At 35.6% G+C, this 16,205-nt stretch overlaps 1 protein-coding gene and 1 long non-coding RNA gene across 4 annotated transcripts in view; one reads left to right on the top strand and one right to left on the bottom strand.

The window, feature by feature from the left end:
* The first annotated feature begins 638 nt into the window (after positions 1 to 638).
* LOC129450154 (uncharacterized) lies at positions 639 to 4,721 on the top strand. The gene is made up of 4 exons (XR_012368901.1): positions 639 to 1,009; positions 1,739 to 1,778; positions 1,905 to 2,052; positions 3,739 to 4,721. It is a non-coding gene; the product is annotated as an uncharacterized lncRNA (long non-coding RNA).
* A 2,971-nt stretch (positions 4,722 to 7,692) lies between these two features.
* The window catches only part of LOC141363388 (NLR family CARD domain-containing protein 3-like), a 123,710-nt gene continuing 115,197 nt past the window's right edge, over positions 7,693 to 16,205 (bottom strand). For 2 of the 3 annotated variants that reach the window (XM_073866055.1, XM_073866056.1), the window contains 2 exons: positions 8,128 to 8,301; positions 7,694 to 7,986 (listed from right to left, as the gene is read on the bottom strand). In XM_073866055.1, coding sequence (XP_073722156.1) covers positions 7,980 to 7,986; positions 8,128 to 8,301 — 181 coding nt within the window. In that variant the 3' untranslated portion in view covers positions 7,694 to 7,979. Of the gene's footprint in view, positions 7,987 to 8,127; positions 8,302 to 16,205 lie in introns of all 3 variants that reach the window. The other variant, XM_073866057.1, reaches the window with a different exon arrangement.

Genomic DNA, 16,205 nt, shown 5'->3' with positions numbered 1-16,205 from the left:
ATCAGAAATGAATAAATGAATCAATCAATAACTTACATTTACAAGTTAGTTTGACAGTGTTAGCATAAAAACAAGACAATTTAAGTGGTTCAGCTTTTATTAATCACAAATTACTGAATGACTGAAAATGCAGCGAACACACTCTCGCTGATGCAGGTTTTTTTTTTTTAAAAGAAAATGTTTTTCTCCTGATTGCAGCAGGCAAACCACGCGATCCGGCGTCTTTTCGTCAGCTCCTGCGCCGGCTTCCCTTGTTTTTTCCACAAATAAAAGCTGAAAAAACGTATTCCGTTGTTCAGTTTCCTCCCTGAACGATCGAGTGACCTGCTTGATCGAGCAGTACTGACCAAACATATCGAAGTTTATTAAAATCTCGACAGAACATACAAAAACCACCTCCAACACATGAACTCAAATACAGCGGGATAGGACGTGATCCTGCAAATATGGCGGATTACCCATAATGCAACACCGCGTGACGTCAACTCCACATTCCCTATACAGTCCATCACCTTAAATCTGCACGGTTCGTGAAGTTTCCTTAAAAACAGTGGTTTTCTCGTGGGTGTTTTTTTAAAACTCTACAACAACAAAACTAACAACAATAAAGTTGACCAAGCCACGTAATATACCGCATTATACACTGAAAAAAATGGACTTAGTGGGTCTTTGAATTTAAATAAAATAAACATGTATATGCAACACAAAATATTTATATTCCTTGTGTAAACATAATTTAATTGATTAGGATTAAAATGTTTTGTTTGAATGTAAAATGAACACATTATTCCCACATTGATTAAAATTGATTGAATTGAATACTTAAAGCAATAAAATTGGGTTTGCACACAAAACGGCACCTCCTGAGCAGCAGGGGCAGTATAGCTCAATGAGAAGGACGTCGATTGCCATAAAAGAAGAATAAAGATCGTTTGTTTTGGGCGCCAAAATGAAGACTCAGCAGCAGTCAGTCAGAAGAACTCTCTCAGACGGACACCACGTTATTAAAGTAAGTTCTATTATTTATTTATGTTCGCTTCATACGTGATATATCTTCACTGGATAGACTATTTTTGTTAACAATATGTAGCCATTGCAATGACTTGCAGTAAATATTAGTTTGGAGGAGGTTGGTGGAGTAAGTTAACAGTCAGTCAAGCTCATAAAGAAAAACACAGCGTTTTAAAAACGTCAGCTGTTTAACGTTATTTCACGTTTGGTAGCTTTATCTGAGTTGAAAACTGTCAGCTTTGAGTTGACTTTTGAGGCACTTTTTACTCAGCTGTTCTATGGAAACGTGTCAGGACAAATAAAACGCTAACCAAAAGTTATTCTGTCCAGAGTAACGTTATACATGTAATTTACCAGATAATATCAATTGACTACATTAATAATGACATTGCGTATTAAACAAACTGTCTGCTTAATCAGATTATCAGACCCGCGTCAGTTATTCGTGACTTCGCTGCGCCACGAGCAACACTTGATTCAATTAGAAAAAGCTTTTTTAAATGTCTCGCGTGACGTCTGGTATATTAACTGAAAAAAATATCGCTTTGAAGTGACCACACCTTAAAGCTGACGTTTTCAGAAGAGAACCTTGTTTTAAGGTCTAATTTTGTCCAACATTGCGTCCTATGACAGATATTATACTTATTTCATTATTGTTCTGTGTATGTGTGACCTTCATCATTTGAGGTTATGTGTTGATTTCTCCTCTGAATATTTCCTCTTATAGGTCTATCATCCTTGCATGCGCTACACACTCAAAAGCATTGGTAAGTCATTTCTTTCACTTTTCTACTGCCGTTAGGAGCTATATCTTATTTTTGTAACTAATATACAATTATTATTCTTTTACTTGCAGTACTCAAATATACAATGGTTGGTTAATTTGTTTTCAGATAAATGCTGAATTTAAAAGAATCACTACTGTCTTATGTTCCTGCGTGTCACCTGGACCTCCAATCCAAAAACCTGATGAAACTCTTCTATCAGAAAGGAGGACAGCTAGCAAAAAGACTTCAAACAATTAATGATCAAATGACAGAAGTAAGTAATATAGATTCATAGACATAAAAATGTGTAAACATTGTTGGAAGTACAGAACGTTTAGTATGTTTTAGTTACATCTTTTGGCACACGGTCATTAAAACACCTGGGAAGATTTAAAGGGGTAGTTCACCCAAAAATAAAAATTCTCATCACTTACTCCCTATCATGTTGTTACAAACCTGTATAAATGTCTTTGTTCTGATGAACACTAAGGAAGATATTTTGAGGAGTGTTTGTAACTAAACCAATCATAAGCCCCATTCACTTCCATAGTGGGGAAAAATAATACTATTGAAGTGAATGGGGCTCATGAACAGTTTGGTTGCAAACATTTCTCAAAATAAATATCTTCCTTCATGTTTATCAGAACAAAGACATTTATACAGGTCTGTAACAACATGAGAGTGAGAAAATGAGAGAATTCACTTTTGATGTGATTGTCAGGTGTGTGGTAGCACACACTCGAAACGTGGCCTCTTTATTTAACTCATTCCAGTGTAGTGAACACTAGGGATGCTCCGATCAGGATTTTTGCAGTCGATACGATCACCGATTTGTAATCTTCGTGATCGGCCGATACCGATTCTGATTTTTTTAAAGCTGATATGCAAGCTCTTTGATGACTGTAACTGTTACATTTTTTCTAGATAAAATAATACCACGGATGTTGCCTTTGTTATATTACTTGCAGTAATTAGGTATATTATTGTTTTAATAGTGACTCAAATAAATAAGCACAACAAATATTTATTCTGCATAGAGAAATTTAATATGGCTTTAAAAAGGCTTATGTCTCCTAATAGTACTGAAAATAAAACACTTCACAGTCTTTACTGTATTAATTAAATATACACGCATTCGTATGAAGTATAAAAGTTCTTTAGTCAAGAGCAGAGAGTGATTTTATTGAGAGATGAATTAGGTTACTTCAGCTTTAAGACGTGAGAGGGAGATCGCTCTGTTCACGTGCACTGATGACAGGCTGCTGTGTGTGTGGGCGGCGGCTGAAAGCAGACAAGCAGCTGTGAGGAAAATAAAAGTTTAAGCGCTCAAAACTTTAAAACGCATGCAAATAATAAACTTTTGGCATGAGGATGCAATTGTCCGTGATAGATATGTGTTGTATACGCTGTTTGATGGGGATGTGAAGACGCCTCGCGCTGTTTACCGGAGCGCGTAGAAAATACGCATATCTCTGTAAAGGCAAAGAGAGACATACAAATCTGCACGCTGCACATGAGCAACAGGTTGTAAAAATGCTCGTGCTACGTAAAAAAAATGTCTTTAATTGCAGCCACATTCAGGATCCTTTTGATGACAAAAGTAAACAGAAAGATCGGTTTATGAGATCGGCAGATTTAGCGAGCACCGATCGAGTCATTTAATGCCATTATCGGCCGATCGATCGGAGCATCCCTAGTGAACACACACACACACACACACACACACACACACACACACACACACACACACACACACACACACACCCAGAGCAGTGGACAGTGCAGCTGCCTTGCTTTGTAACCCATGTATTTGTAACCAATTGTAACATGCTGTGGCAATGCACATGGGTCTGTATACTTACATTTATATTTGTTTGCATTGTACTAATTTCCAATGACACTTTTATTGTAACAGTAACTTTTTTCTGTTTCTTTAACTAAATTGGTCTGTTTTGTACAGGGCATGGATGAAGTCAGCATCAGCGTGGTCATTTGAAGACACCAATGTTGGGATTTGTGCTCTCAAACAACATGCTTCTTGTGATGAAGAAGAGGATCTTTGTATAGTCCTGGAAGGCATGAAGGTGTTGCAACATCTTGCCATGTTGTTTGAGCTGATGTATGCCTTAAACCTGAGCTATCCTGATCTCCGCTTTATTTTTGAGGAAATCCAAAAGATTTTAATGGAACTGCATTGAACTTTAACAAACAGTTTCTTTCAGTGAAAGGATCAGAAAGACTGTGCTGCTCATTTATGTTCTTTTTATTTATCTGTTTTAAGTGTTTTCTCTTATTAATACATTAACAGTTTGCTGCTCAGAGTCTATTTTGGAAATGGTTGTTGTATTTTGTTTTTGATGAATTTTTGATTAACAGTTTATACAAATGCTGTAGCTCTGACTTTCTTAAGGATTGATATTTTCCAGTTTGTAAATCCATTTTAAAAATAATAGTACTTACTGTTTTGCATGTCTCTTTGGAATGCAGTGTTTGTGCTTTAGCACTTCTAAATCTACTGTGATAGTAACTATTTTAAACATTTGGGTCAGTTTCACAGATGGGGCTTTTCCTAGTACCAGACTTTTGCAATGCCATATATCAGTGCCATTGTTTTGTCTAAAGATGTACTCCAGTGTTGTTTTTGTAAGGTAGGTTTGTTTGTAAACTTTATTTTTGTAAAAATATCCTAATATAACTAGGGCCTAGTCATGGATTAATCTACAACCTGTTTGGGAAATTGCCCCTTTATGTATGTACTGCATGTGCTGATTGTTGTAATAGTTATTGACTGTTATTGAATTAATGTGTAGTGATTTAAATGAATTGATGATCTGAAAGCAGTGGTTTGCCTCAATATCACTAAACATTTGTACAAAACTCTTTGCTTTTTATGCCAATGCAAATGTATTTTGTATTTAAAAAAAATAAATAACATTTGGATAATTATGGGTGATTATTCTGGTGCCAGAGACATAATGAAATTGCTTTAGAGTTACATAATCCCATAATATAAGCATTAAAAAAGCATGTTGGAATTACAGATGAAAATCTAGTCCCCTTACATAATAAAATTACTTAAACATTACAAAATAAATGTGTTATAGTAAAGAGAAATATCACTTTGAGTCAACATATTTCTATTAGACTACTTAAAATAATAAAAATGTTTTGGTCTGACACATAAAAATTATTTGAGGAAAATAATTTTGGTTTTAAACAATCGGATCATGTGGGACCGATGTACACATTAAAATTACGTAAATTGAAAGGATTTTTTTTTCAGTGTATATGAGCTCTCGATCTCATTATGTCCACGCAACACAAGCTCAAACGCGCCACAAAATTTCATGTTGTGCACGTCTATCACGCATTCATATAGAGTATAAAATGATAAACAGGCAAAAATATACAAATCGGGACTTACATGATATCCAGCTAGCCAACTCCGTTTGCCATGAGAAGCAGTGGAGCGTACAGACTGCCATCATTTGACTACGTTGGTCGATTTGGTCCAAGCTTCTTAATCCTTTATTAATTCATCAATTAAATACCTTTTATAGGGTGATTTTCATCTCAAAATATTTCTTGCTTTCATTGATCAGTACTGTAGCTATCAGTTAACACAGCAATCTGCAACAAGGTATGAGACTTTGAGAATGGTCAAATCACAGGAGGTAAAAAACATTAAAAACAATATTGATTCACTTACAACATAAGTCGGAGGATTTGGGGTGCACAGTCCTGCGCCCTAGGGTGGATCCGAAACTAGCTCAGCCTCAGGTCACATGTTTTTACCCTTTTTACTGACCTACATAGACACTCATTAGGAGTGCACTCCAGACACACAAACATGACAAACACAACAAACTCAGTTTTGATTTTTTATTTTTTTTATAAATTATAACATGACTAACAGTGAAATAGTATAACTAAACGATTTTATTTTGTAAAAATTTGCACTATATATTTAACTTTTTGGTAACATCTTAAAGTAGCTTTCCTCTCTGGCCAACTTTAAGGGGGTGGCGCCCCCTAGTGACCAGCCGCCACTGCACACTAAACAAACTACACAATCAGAACTCGATACGTATTTCTGAAGGATGGACTTCAAAGAACAAGGAAGACATCAGCCTGTTTTGAGGACAGTGAAAACAGCTCTATACAGATAAGTCAATTGTGTGAAAAATACAGCGTTTTTGTTCCATGTGAAACATGAACACATGTTATATTGCCCACTGACACAATCAAAGCTTCAAAAACACAGAAAGAACGGGAGCTTTAAAGGTTCTTTTTATCACCATGGGGATAGTTCACTTTAAAATGAAAATTCTGTCATCCTTTACTCATCCTCATGTTGTTTTAAACCGTTATGAATTTCTTTTTTCTGATGAACACAAAATAAGATATTTTGAAAAATGATGGTTAACACAGCAGTAAATGACTATACACTTCCATAGTAGGAAAAAATATTTTGGAAGTATTGTGATAAATGACTAAGAAAATGTTTTGATAAATGATGGTAAGCACACAGTTGACGGTAACCATTAAATTACATCATTTTTTTATTCCTACTATGGAAGTGTATGTCACTTACTGCTGTGTGTTTACCATCTTTTCTTAAAATATCTTCTTTTGTGTTCATCAGAAAAAAGAAATTCATACAGGTTTAGAACAACATGAGGATGACTAAATGATGAAAGAATTTTCATTTTGAAGTAAACTATCCCTCTAAGGTTCTATATAGCACTTTTTAGGGCAAGATTCTACACAGAACTGTCTAAAAAGAGTTCTGCTATTGTTGAAGAAACCTTATTTGGTACTATTTAGAACCTTTGTGTTGGATTTACTCAATAGACTGAAAACTTCAGTATATACGCGTTAGCATTGTCTGTTTTATAATCATCTGTATATAAGGTAAATAGAAAAAGTAAACTCGCACAGCCGTGGGGCGCTCCTGAATAAGTGACAATATAATTTGAATTCATATGATTGACTCAGATAAGGGTTAAATCACTTTTGAATCATTTTTGTCAATAGAAGCTCTGGTTGTATGGTATTAAATGCAGAGGTAAAATCTAGAAACAGGGCTCTGATTTAATTGTTTAACTCCTCACATGCTGAACCGTGATCTCAATCCTACTTGACCCCTCTAGTGTAACTGAATTAATAAAAGTCTTGCTCTTATCCAGAATATTCCCTTTATCAAATCTACAAAAAAGTAATTCAGATGATTCACAAACCTCATCTCATTATTCTCTACTATTGGCCTTTGTGTGGTTGATAATCCTGTCATTCCCTTCATAGTCCAGACCTGCTTTGCATTATTACTTTTGAAGGCATCTTCTAGTTTGTATGCCCTTCTTGCAATACATATTTTCCCTTTAACTCCTTATCCAAACACTTAATTTGTTTTGCATACTTCTTCTTAAAGGCACTTTTCCTCAAATTCATTACCTGTTTAACATTTTTAGTTACATATTTCTTGTTATTCAGATAAATCTTTAACTTCTTAGAAGTTATCACTGTCTGCACATAAAAATATATGTAATGTGTTATCACTTTAGAAATCCAGGGAGTCATGATTGAACACCTCCTATAGACCGTTTCAGCAGTAACAACATAAAGAAGCGGCTGTCGCGATCCGCACGTAACTTCTGGTAAAGTCCGCTAAGAATAAATAACAACAAAGTTCTTTAAACGTAGTTCATTTATATAACAAGCAAAAAAAAAAAAACAACAACACATAGATAACATTGAAAACCAAAACATATGTTATTTTCGATGAGGCATTTGCTCAAGAGATCAGTTTAGCAACAAGTCAGACCATTAAAAAAACGAAACCGGGAGTACGGTTCGGATCCAGACCTGTATCACGTGCGTCCGATGAAACCGTCTAAAGTAAAACATGCTTTAAGTTCGCAGCTGTGCCGCACACCGTGTGCTGATACAACATCAATTAATTATTAATTAACAAAAAGAGAAACCAACAAAAAATTAGGGTAAGACTCTGAAAGCACATACAGTAGATATATTCAAGTAATTTCTATCTGTGTTCATATAAAAGAAATCTTTAGCTTGTAAATGGATTAATATAAATGTGCTTGTTCAGGTGATCGTGTTGTTCAGGACACACAAAAGATATTTTGATTCACCAGCTGAAGGTCTTGGAGTTTTCACCAGTGAGTGTCTGACTGTTAGACATCAAATACTGAAATATTAAAGAGAAAGATCAGACATAATAGACCATCACTGATCTGTTGTAAAATGAAACTCACTTTGTTCACTGCATGATAAAAAAATAAAATAAAAACATAACTAACTAAATGATGAAAGAGTTTTAAAAACTTACTATAATTTCTCCAGTTTACAATTTGGATCCATTTTGAGATCAGAGAGCATGTTCACTTCTGAATCTCCTGCTTTATTATAGCTCAGATCCAGATATCTGATATGTGAGGGGTTTGAACTCAGAGCTGAAGCCAAAGCAACAAAACCTTCATCTGTAATACCACAACTGGAAAGACTGAAGAAAAGAGAAAACCCCTTAGCTGAAACACTAATAAATTAAACATAAAAATTTCATTTCTATGTTTAGCTTTATTTTCTAGTCCTTGTTGATGGTTAGGTTTTAGGGTAACACTTTACAGTAAGGTTCATTAGTTAACATTAGTTAATTACATTAGTTAACATGATCTAATAATGAACTGCACTTAAACAGCATTTATTAATCTTTGTTAATGTTAGTTTCAACAATTTCTAATGCTTTATTAAAATCTTGTTAACGTTAGTTAATGCACTGTGAACTAACATGAACAAACAATTAAAAGCTTTATTTCCATTAACTAACATTAACAAAGATTAAAAAATACACTGTAAAAAATAATATGCCCTATCTTCTCAATAAAATTGTGGCAACATATTACAAGCAATATCATTCATTACATTCAACAAATAAAAATTGAGTTAGATTTATTCAGTAAACTCCTTAATATTAACCTTTTCAAAAAGACAAACTGCAATTTGCAATTAAAACATTTATTAAAATGTAAACAAAAAAATTAGTATACTAGACAAAGAACTAGCACTATAAAATAAAAAATATTATGCCATATCTACTCAATAAAAGTGTGGCAACAGATTACAAGCAATATCATTAATTAAATTCAACAAATCAAAATTGATTTAGATTTACTCTATAAACTCCTTAATAGTAACCCATTCAAAAAGGTAAGCTGCAATTTGCAATTAGAAATTAAATTTAAACAAAATATTGGGTATACAGGACAAAGACCTAGCACTATACTGTCATGGTCTTGTCAGACTTCTGTGCTAGATTTAGGTCTGAGTGCATCTGACAGGACCATGGCAGTATTATGTTCTGTGTGGGTACATGTGGAGTCATATTGTGTGTGTGGCTTCCACGTGTTCCCAGTGTCTTGTCGCTGTCGTGATCTTGCCAGACCTTAGTATAGGTTCAGGTCTATGTTCTGAGGGCAAGGTCAGGGCAGCATTGTGGTTTATTCTGGGGACACGTGTTTTTTCACATCATGTATGTGTGACACGTGTTCCCAGTGTCTTGTCACTTTTACCCTACTCCTTTATGTACTCGTGTCTTACGTAATTAATTATGTTCACCTGTTCCCCATTGATGTGGTGTCTTTATTATGCCCTCTCGTTCTCTGTCGTGTGCGCGTTCGTTGTCGAAGTTGTTATTGCTCTGTGTTCATGTGCTTCGTGTTAAAGAGCTGTTCCTGTTGTTCCTGTGTTTTGGTTTGTGTTTTACCACAGTGTTTAGTTTATCTTCTGTTTTACCCCCACGTGGGTGTTTCTGTTCTGTTTTAATAAAATCATAGTTTATTTTTGTATATCTTGTCTGCGTTTGGGTTCTCCTTTAGTTTTCCTTTTTCGGTGTTAAACACACCGTGACAGATACAATAAATACTATTCAATTATACTATTTTCATTTCACATTATGATTTAAAATTTAGCCATTAATATTATTATTAATAATAATGAGTATTATATCTGATTTTAGAAAGACAGACAAAGATTAATCAATTCTTATTTTATTGCAGTCAAAAGAACAGGAAAGCATCTCATTTTAATGGTGTATTTGAACAGTGTAAACTTCTAAAAGTATTTTATAGTCTTTAAAGAAAACCGTCCACATTTCCCGACTACGAAAGGTTCCATGTTTGTGTTCTGCTACATTGATTCACACCCAGAACATCAGACAGCAGTTTAGACTTACTGTACTGTAATCAGTTTATATTTGAAGAATCCAGCTCCAAGAAAAGTTTCTGAAACACCTGAAAAGATGCCTGGGATACTGGAGATTCAATGCATAGATCCAATCCAATCCAGTGAGGATAAAGCCTGCCCTGGGCACACTTTTAAGGCCTCAATAACAATCCCAGCATCCTTTGGGCTGTCACACCTAGAAGATCCATTCTTTACAATTACAGCCATCACAAGCTGCTAAAGTCCCGCCTCTTCATCTTTATCCTGCAACATTAAACGGCAAATATGTCTTAAAACCTTTATAAATGTATACAGCTTGAATATTGAACACACAATTTACAACCCCAAAACAGAAAAAGTTGGGACATAGAAGAAATTGTGAGTAAAAAAGAAATGAAATAATTTACAAATCTCATAAACTTATATTTTATTCACAGTAGAATATAGATAACATATCAAATGTTGAAAGTAAGATATTTTGAAATGTCATGCCAAATATTGGCTCATTTTGGATTTCATGAGAGCTACACATTCCAAAAAAAGTTGAGACAGGTAGCAATAAGAGGCCGGAAAATTTAAATGTACATATAAAGGAACAGCTGGAGGAGGACCAATGTTTAGAAATAGGAATGTTGTCCCATTCTTGTCTATTACAGGCTTCTAGCTGCTCAACTGTCTTAGGTCTTCTTTGTCGCATCTTCCTCTTTATGATGCACCAAATCTTTTCTTTGGGTGAAAGATCTGGGCTGCAGGCTGGCCATTTCAGTACTCAGATCCTTCTTCTACGCAGTCTTGATGTTGTAATTGATGCAGTATGTGGTCTGGCACTGTCATGTTGGAAAATGCAAGGTCTTCCCTGAAAGAGACGACGTCTGAATGGGATCATATGTATCTAGAACTTGGATAAACCTTTCAGCATTGATGGTACCTTTCCAGATGTGTAAGCTGCTCATGCCACACACACTCATGCAACCCCATACCATCAGAGATGCAGGCTTCTGAAAAGAGCGCTAATAACAACTTGGTTTGTCATTGTCCTCTTTGGTCCGGATGAAATGGCGTCCCAGTTTTCCAAAAAAGAACTTCAAATTTTGATTCGTTGGACCACAGAACAGTTTTTCACTTTGCCAAAGTCCATTTTAAATGAGCCTTGGCCCAGGGAAAACGCCTGTGCTTCTGGATCATGTTAAGATATGGCTTCTTTTTTGACCTACAGAGTTTTAGCTGGCAACAGCTAATGACACGGTGGATTGTGTTCACTGACAATGTTTTCTGGAAGTATTCCAGAGCCCATGTTGTGATTTCCATTACAGTAGCATTCCTGTATGTGATGCAGTGCTGTTTAAGGGCCCGAAGATCATGGGCATCCGGTATGGTTTTCCGGTCTTGACCCTTATGCACAGAGATTGTTCCAGATTCTCTGAATCTTTGGATGATATTATGCACTGTAGATGATGATAACTTCAATCTCATTGCAATTTTTCTCTGAGAAACTCAGAAAACTATTTTTCTCCGCAGCATTGGGGGAATTGGTGATTCTCTGCCCATCTTGACCTCTGAGAGACACTGCCACTCTGAGAGGCTCTTTTTATAGCCAATCATGTTGCCAATTGACCTAATAAGTTGCAAATTGGTCTTTCAACTGTTCCTTATATGTACATTTACATTTTCTGGCCTCTTATTGCTACCGGTCCCAATTTTTTTTGGAATGTGTAGCTCTCATGAAATCCAAAATGAGCCAATATTTGGCATGACATTTCAAAATATCTTACTTTCAACATTTGATATGTTATCTATATTCTACTGTGAATAAAATATAAGTTTATGAGATTAGTAAATTATTCCATTCCTTTTTTACTCACAATTTCTACAGTGTCTCAACTTTTTCTGTTTTGGGGTTGTAGTTAATAGGTCGCGGAATTAATAATGTTAATTTTACATTATGTAGAAAGCTTAAACATTTAAAAAAATAACTTATACATTTAATATCTTCCTCACCTTTTGTGGAATTAAATGAATAACGTTACATTTCCACTCAGTAATCCTTCAAGTTTTGGTGGGCAGCAGAAAACTCCAGTAAGAGGCCTTTGTCAAACAATTCAGTCAGCAATGGATCATGTTTCCGCGGAAAAAATTCAACACAGGGCGTCGCAATTGAGCACACAATTAATTTAAAGCGGGGAATATAGTTTTACATTACCATTTTAATCGAATAATTTGTGGATATAACTAGTGCTGCCACTAACGACTAATTTTCTAACGACTAATCTTTCGACTAATTTTTCGAATAGTCGACTATTCTAAACGACTAATTAAAAAAAACTCAAGTGTTTGTTATTTCATTGTGTCCATTTTATTTTGAACCCACCGGTGTCATAAACAATATGAATAACTTAAATGTTACCAAATAAAAAATTACAATGTAAACAATATAAATAATAATAAAAACTTCCAGTGCAAAGTAGATGCTTAACAGAAATATGAAATGTTTCACTTCTACTCTTTGATCTTATATTGCATTTTAACACAACTGAATGCTATTTTACATATTATCTGTTCTGTTGTAGCCTATAAAATAGTGACTAAACATGACCCATCACCTCGTTTTTTATCCAACCAGCTGTTCCTTTAACTGCTGCTAAAATCCTGATTTAGATATGCAAAAATCACCATACATTTACATTGTAGCTTTACTGCTGTTGCTCTTCTCATAATTGTTATTGTGTTTTGAGCCATTTCTTGATTTTAAATGCGAGTGATATAGCGCAGACAATTCGGCGCAAATTCAGAAATATAAGAGAATACACTGTTGTTGTTACATAGACTACAGAACACGGCATACAGCATCATAGGGAGGGAGAAAGCTCGCACACAGACTCACACTACTGCTAATCTTTCTTCAAGTCATGTTAACTCGATCAGTCGTCTTTGTCAGAGACATCTGTGAATGTTGACGTTTACGCAAAAAAGAAAGTACATTAAAAACACTGCCACCTTTTCACTGTCACGTAAGAGAGAGGCGCGCGCGGTCGAGGTGCTGCAAGCAACATGAGTGATAGAGAGAGAGAGAGAGAGAGAGAGAGAGAGAGAGAGAGAGAGACGCGCTGAACACTCGCAACAATGAATTGAGCCGTTTAAAATAGTAAAATAAAAATGTAAATGGGAATCATGAAAAATCTATTTGTTGCGTCCAGTGTTGATTCCGTGGCGGAATCACGAGCAAACACTGATAGCCTTTAACATCCAAAGACAGAGTCATTGTACTTCTCAAAAGAGTTAATAAAACAGTACTGACTAGCTCGCCGTTTCATTAATAATCATATAACAGTTACTTACGTTGTCCTATTCTCTGTGGGTGTATCGTCAATAACTCCCGAGTGTTTTCGTTTGAGATGCTCGTGCATTGTCGTTGTGCTCCCGTGATAAGCCAGCGAAGTTTGGCACGGTGTAACAGACCACTCTTTTATCACAACTTGGCTTAAAATACTTTCATACTTCGGAAGCTTTCCGACTCATAATTCCATAGACTCACCTGCCACCGCCAATTTTTCAAAATTAAAGCAGTGAAGGCAGGGGGAGAGGGAAGAAAGATGATAGCGTAGCAGATTAACCAGCAGGGCGCGCACAGCGCACAGACTGGTGTGGAGGTGAATTACATTGAGCCATTTGAGACATGAGACAGAATTACAGTGGGCCGTTTGAGACGGAAAAAAATAAATATGCGACTCCTCGACTAAAAAAATTGCCGTCGACAAATTTTCATCGTCGATTACGTCGACTACGTCGACTATTCGCGGCAGCACTAGATATAACTAACACAAAACTAAATAAACCGAAAAAGACTGCAGTAAAGTCACATTTATCTTTTAAAACACGAACCTCAGAGCGAGCGAGCGAGCGGAATTTGTCATAATAGATACATACATATCTATGAAAGTTAGTAATAAGAGAACCCACTCATTCAGAGGAACAGTATGATTGGTCAGTTTTTCTGTCACTCAAAAAGAGTTACAGCTGGACCACCAATCGCAGGCCGTTTCTGAATCCGAAGGGTGCAGACTGCGGAGGTCACATATGCAGACTGCATACGCCATTAAGCCTGGTTTGTTTAAGTTAACTAAGTATTACATTCGCAAGTCATACGCATATTACAACAATTTACGATTAACTAAGAATAAAAGTCAACTTGTTAAAGGAATAGTCTACTCATTTTCAATATTAAAATATGTTATTACCTTAACTAAGAAGAGTTGATACATCCCTCTAATATCTTAGTGCGTGCACGTAAGTGCTGGAGCGCACTGCTACACTTCGATAGCATTTAGCTTAGCCCCATTCATTCAATGGTACCACTCAGAGATAAAGTTAGAAGTGACCAAACACATCAACGTTTTTCCTATTTAAGACGAGTAGTTATACGAAAAAGTTTGGTGGTACAAAATAAAACTTAGCGCTTTTCTAAGCGGATTTAAAAGAGGAACTATATTTTATGGCGTAATAGCACTTTTGGGAGTACTTCGACTCGGCGCAGTAACACTCTCCATCTCCCATTATGAGAGGGAGAAGGGGAGCGGATTTTTCAGGCGAGTTGAAGTACTCCCAAAAGTGCTATTACGCCATACAATATAGTTCCTCTTTTAAATCCACTTAGAAAAGCGCTACGTTTTATTTTGTACCACCAAACTTTTTCGTATAACTACTCGTCTTAAATAGGAAAAACGTTGATGTGTTTGGTCACTTCTAACTTTATCTCTGAGTTGTACCATTGAATGAATGGGGCTAAGCTAAATGCTATCGAAGTGTAGCAGCGCGCTCCAGCACTTACGTGCATGCACTAAGATGATAGAGGGATGTATCAACGCTTCTTAGTTAAGGTAGTAACATATTTTAATATTGAAAATGATGACGAATGCAACCTCCTAAGGTCCTAAAGCTGAAGTTACGTCCAAACCCAGTTCATATTAATCCTTATTGTAATTAATATTTACAAATTACAAACAAATTATACAAAGAAACATTGCTTATAGACTTATAAGACCAAAGATTGCCCATTAAAATTACCTGAAATGAATTTTATCCACAGTTTAAACACTACATTGACGTCACAGCCAGCATTGATTTTCAGCAAGACTGGCCGAGGGAAGGCCCCGTTGTCCGGTATATATAAGCACGGAGCACCCGCTGATTATCTGGAGCTCCCATCGCCAAAAACTCGAAGGAAATGTTAAAATAGGCGATATCTTTATGAACCTACTGCAAATTCTTGATTTAAAAAAAATACATTCTCGACTGAAATGCTTTCAAAACTTTGAATTTTGGCACAATAACAGAAATATTTCCTAAATCCGTCTGCTCAGCGCTCAAGACCTGCATATTAACCTGAAATGTTTTTTTAATTTAAAACAGCTGATTTGTATTACGTTGGATTTATTCAGTATTCGCTCCTTTGCAGATACACAATAAGAAAAGCTAAATCCTTCACAAAAACAATAAGTTGTTTTTATTCCAGTCATTTTTAAAGAATTTTAACACAAAAAAAATTACCAAACTACATGAAATTAATTTTATGAAATAAAGTTTACATATTCAATTTCATCAAATCTACAAGCCTGCAGAATGACTTTTTACAGTGTACTCTAACAAATGTATTGCTCATGGTTTGTTCATGTTCAGTAATACATAATCTAATGTACTAAACGAATGAACCTTATTGTAAAGTGTTACAGGTTTTAGTTTTATAATCTCATCAAATTAATAAATTAAAATCTTTTAAGTTTTAGGATCTTTGAGATGAAACTTGAGTGCAGCTGAATGTTTAATTCTGACCACTGTGTTTTGCTACTCAATGAATGCTGCATTAGACTTCCAAGGTGTTTTTCAAATGTCAAGGAAGGATCCTCGGAAGCCAGAATTTCGAGGATGCTACGTCATCGATATCTGTCAAAGGACTGTTCCAATGTCGAGGATCCTCAGAATTTTAACCAAGGACTGAGTCCTTGAAGTATTGACATTGAGAAACACCTCCAGACTAAGGTGACCAGATGAGATTGACTGAAATTCGGGACGGGATGGGGGGCAGACGTTACGAGGGGGGATAGGTTGCGGATCATCCAATACTAGTTTCATTTATTTATTTTATTTAATATTAAAAGATAATGAATTTCAAACTGAACCAATCTTATTAAT

This window comes from Misgurnus anguillicaudatus, unplaced genomic scaffold, assembly GCF_027580225.2.
Source record: "Misgurnus anguillicaudatus unplaced genomic scaffold, ASM2758022v2 HiC_scaffold_34, whole genome shotgun sequence".
NCBI classification, from domain to species: domain Eukaryota; kingdom Metazoa; phylum Chordata; class Actinopteri; order Cypriniformes; family Cobitidae; genus Misgurnus; species Misgurnus anguillicaudatus.
The sequence above is the reverse complement of the archived record's forward strand: the minus strand, read 5'-3'. Positions and strand labels throughout refer to the sequence as shown.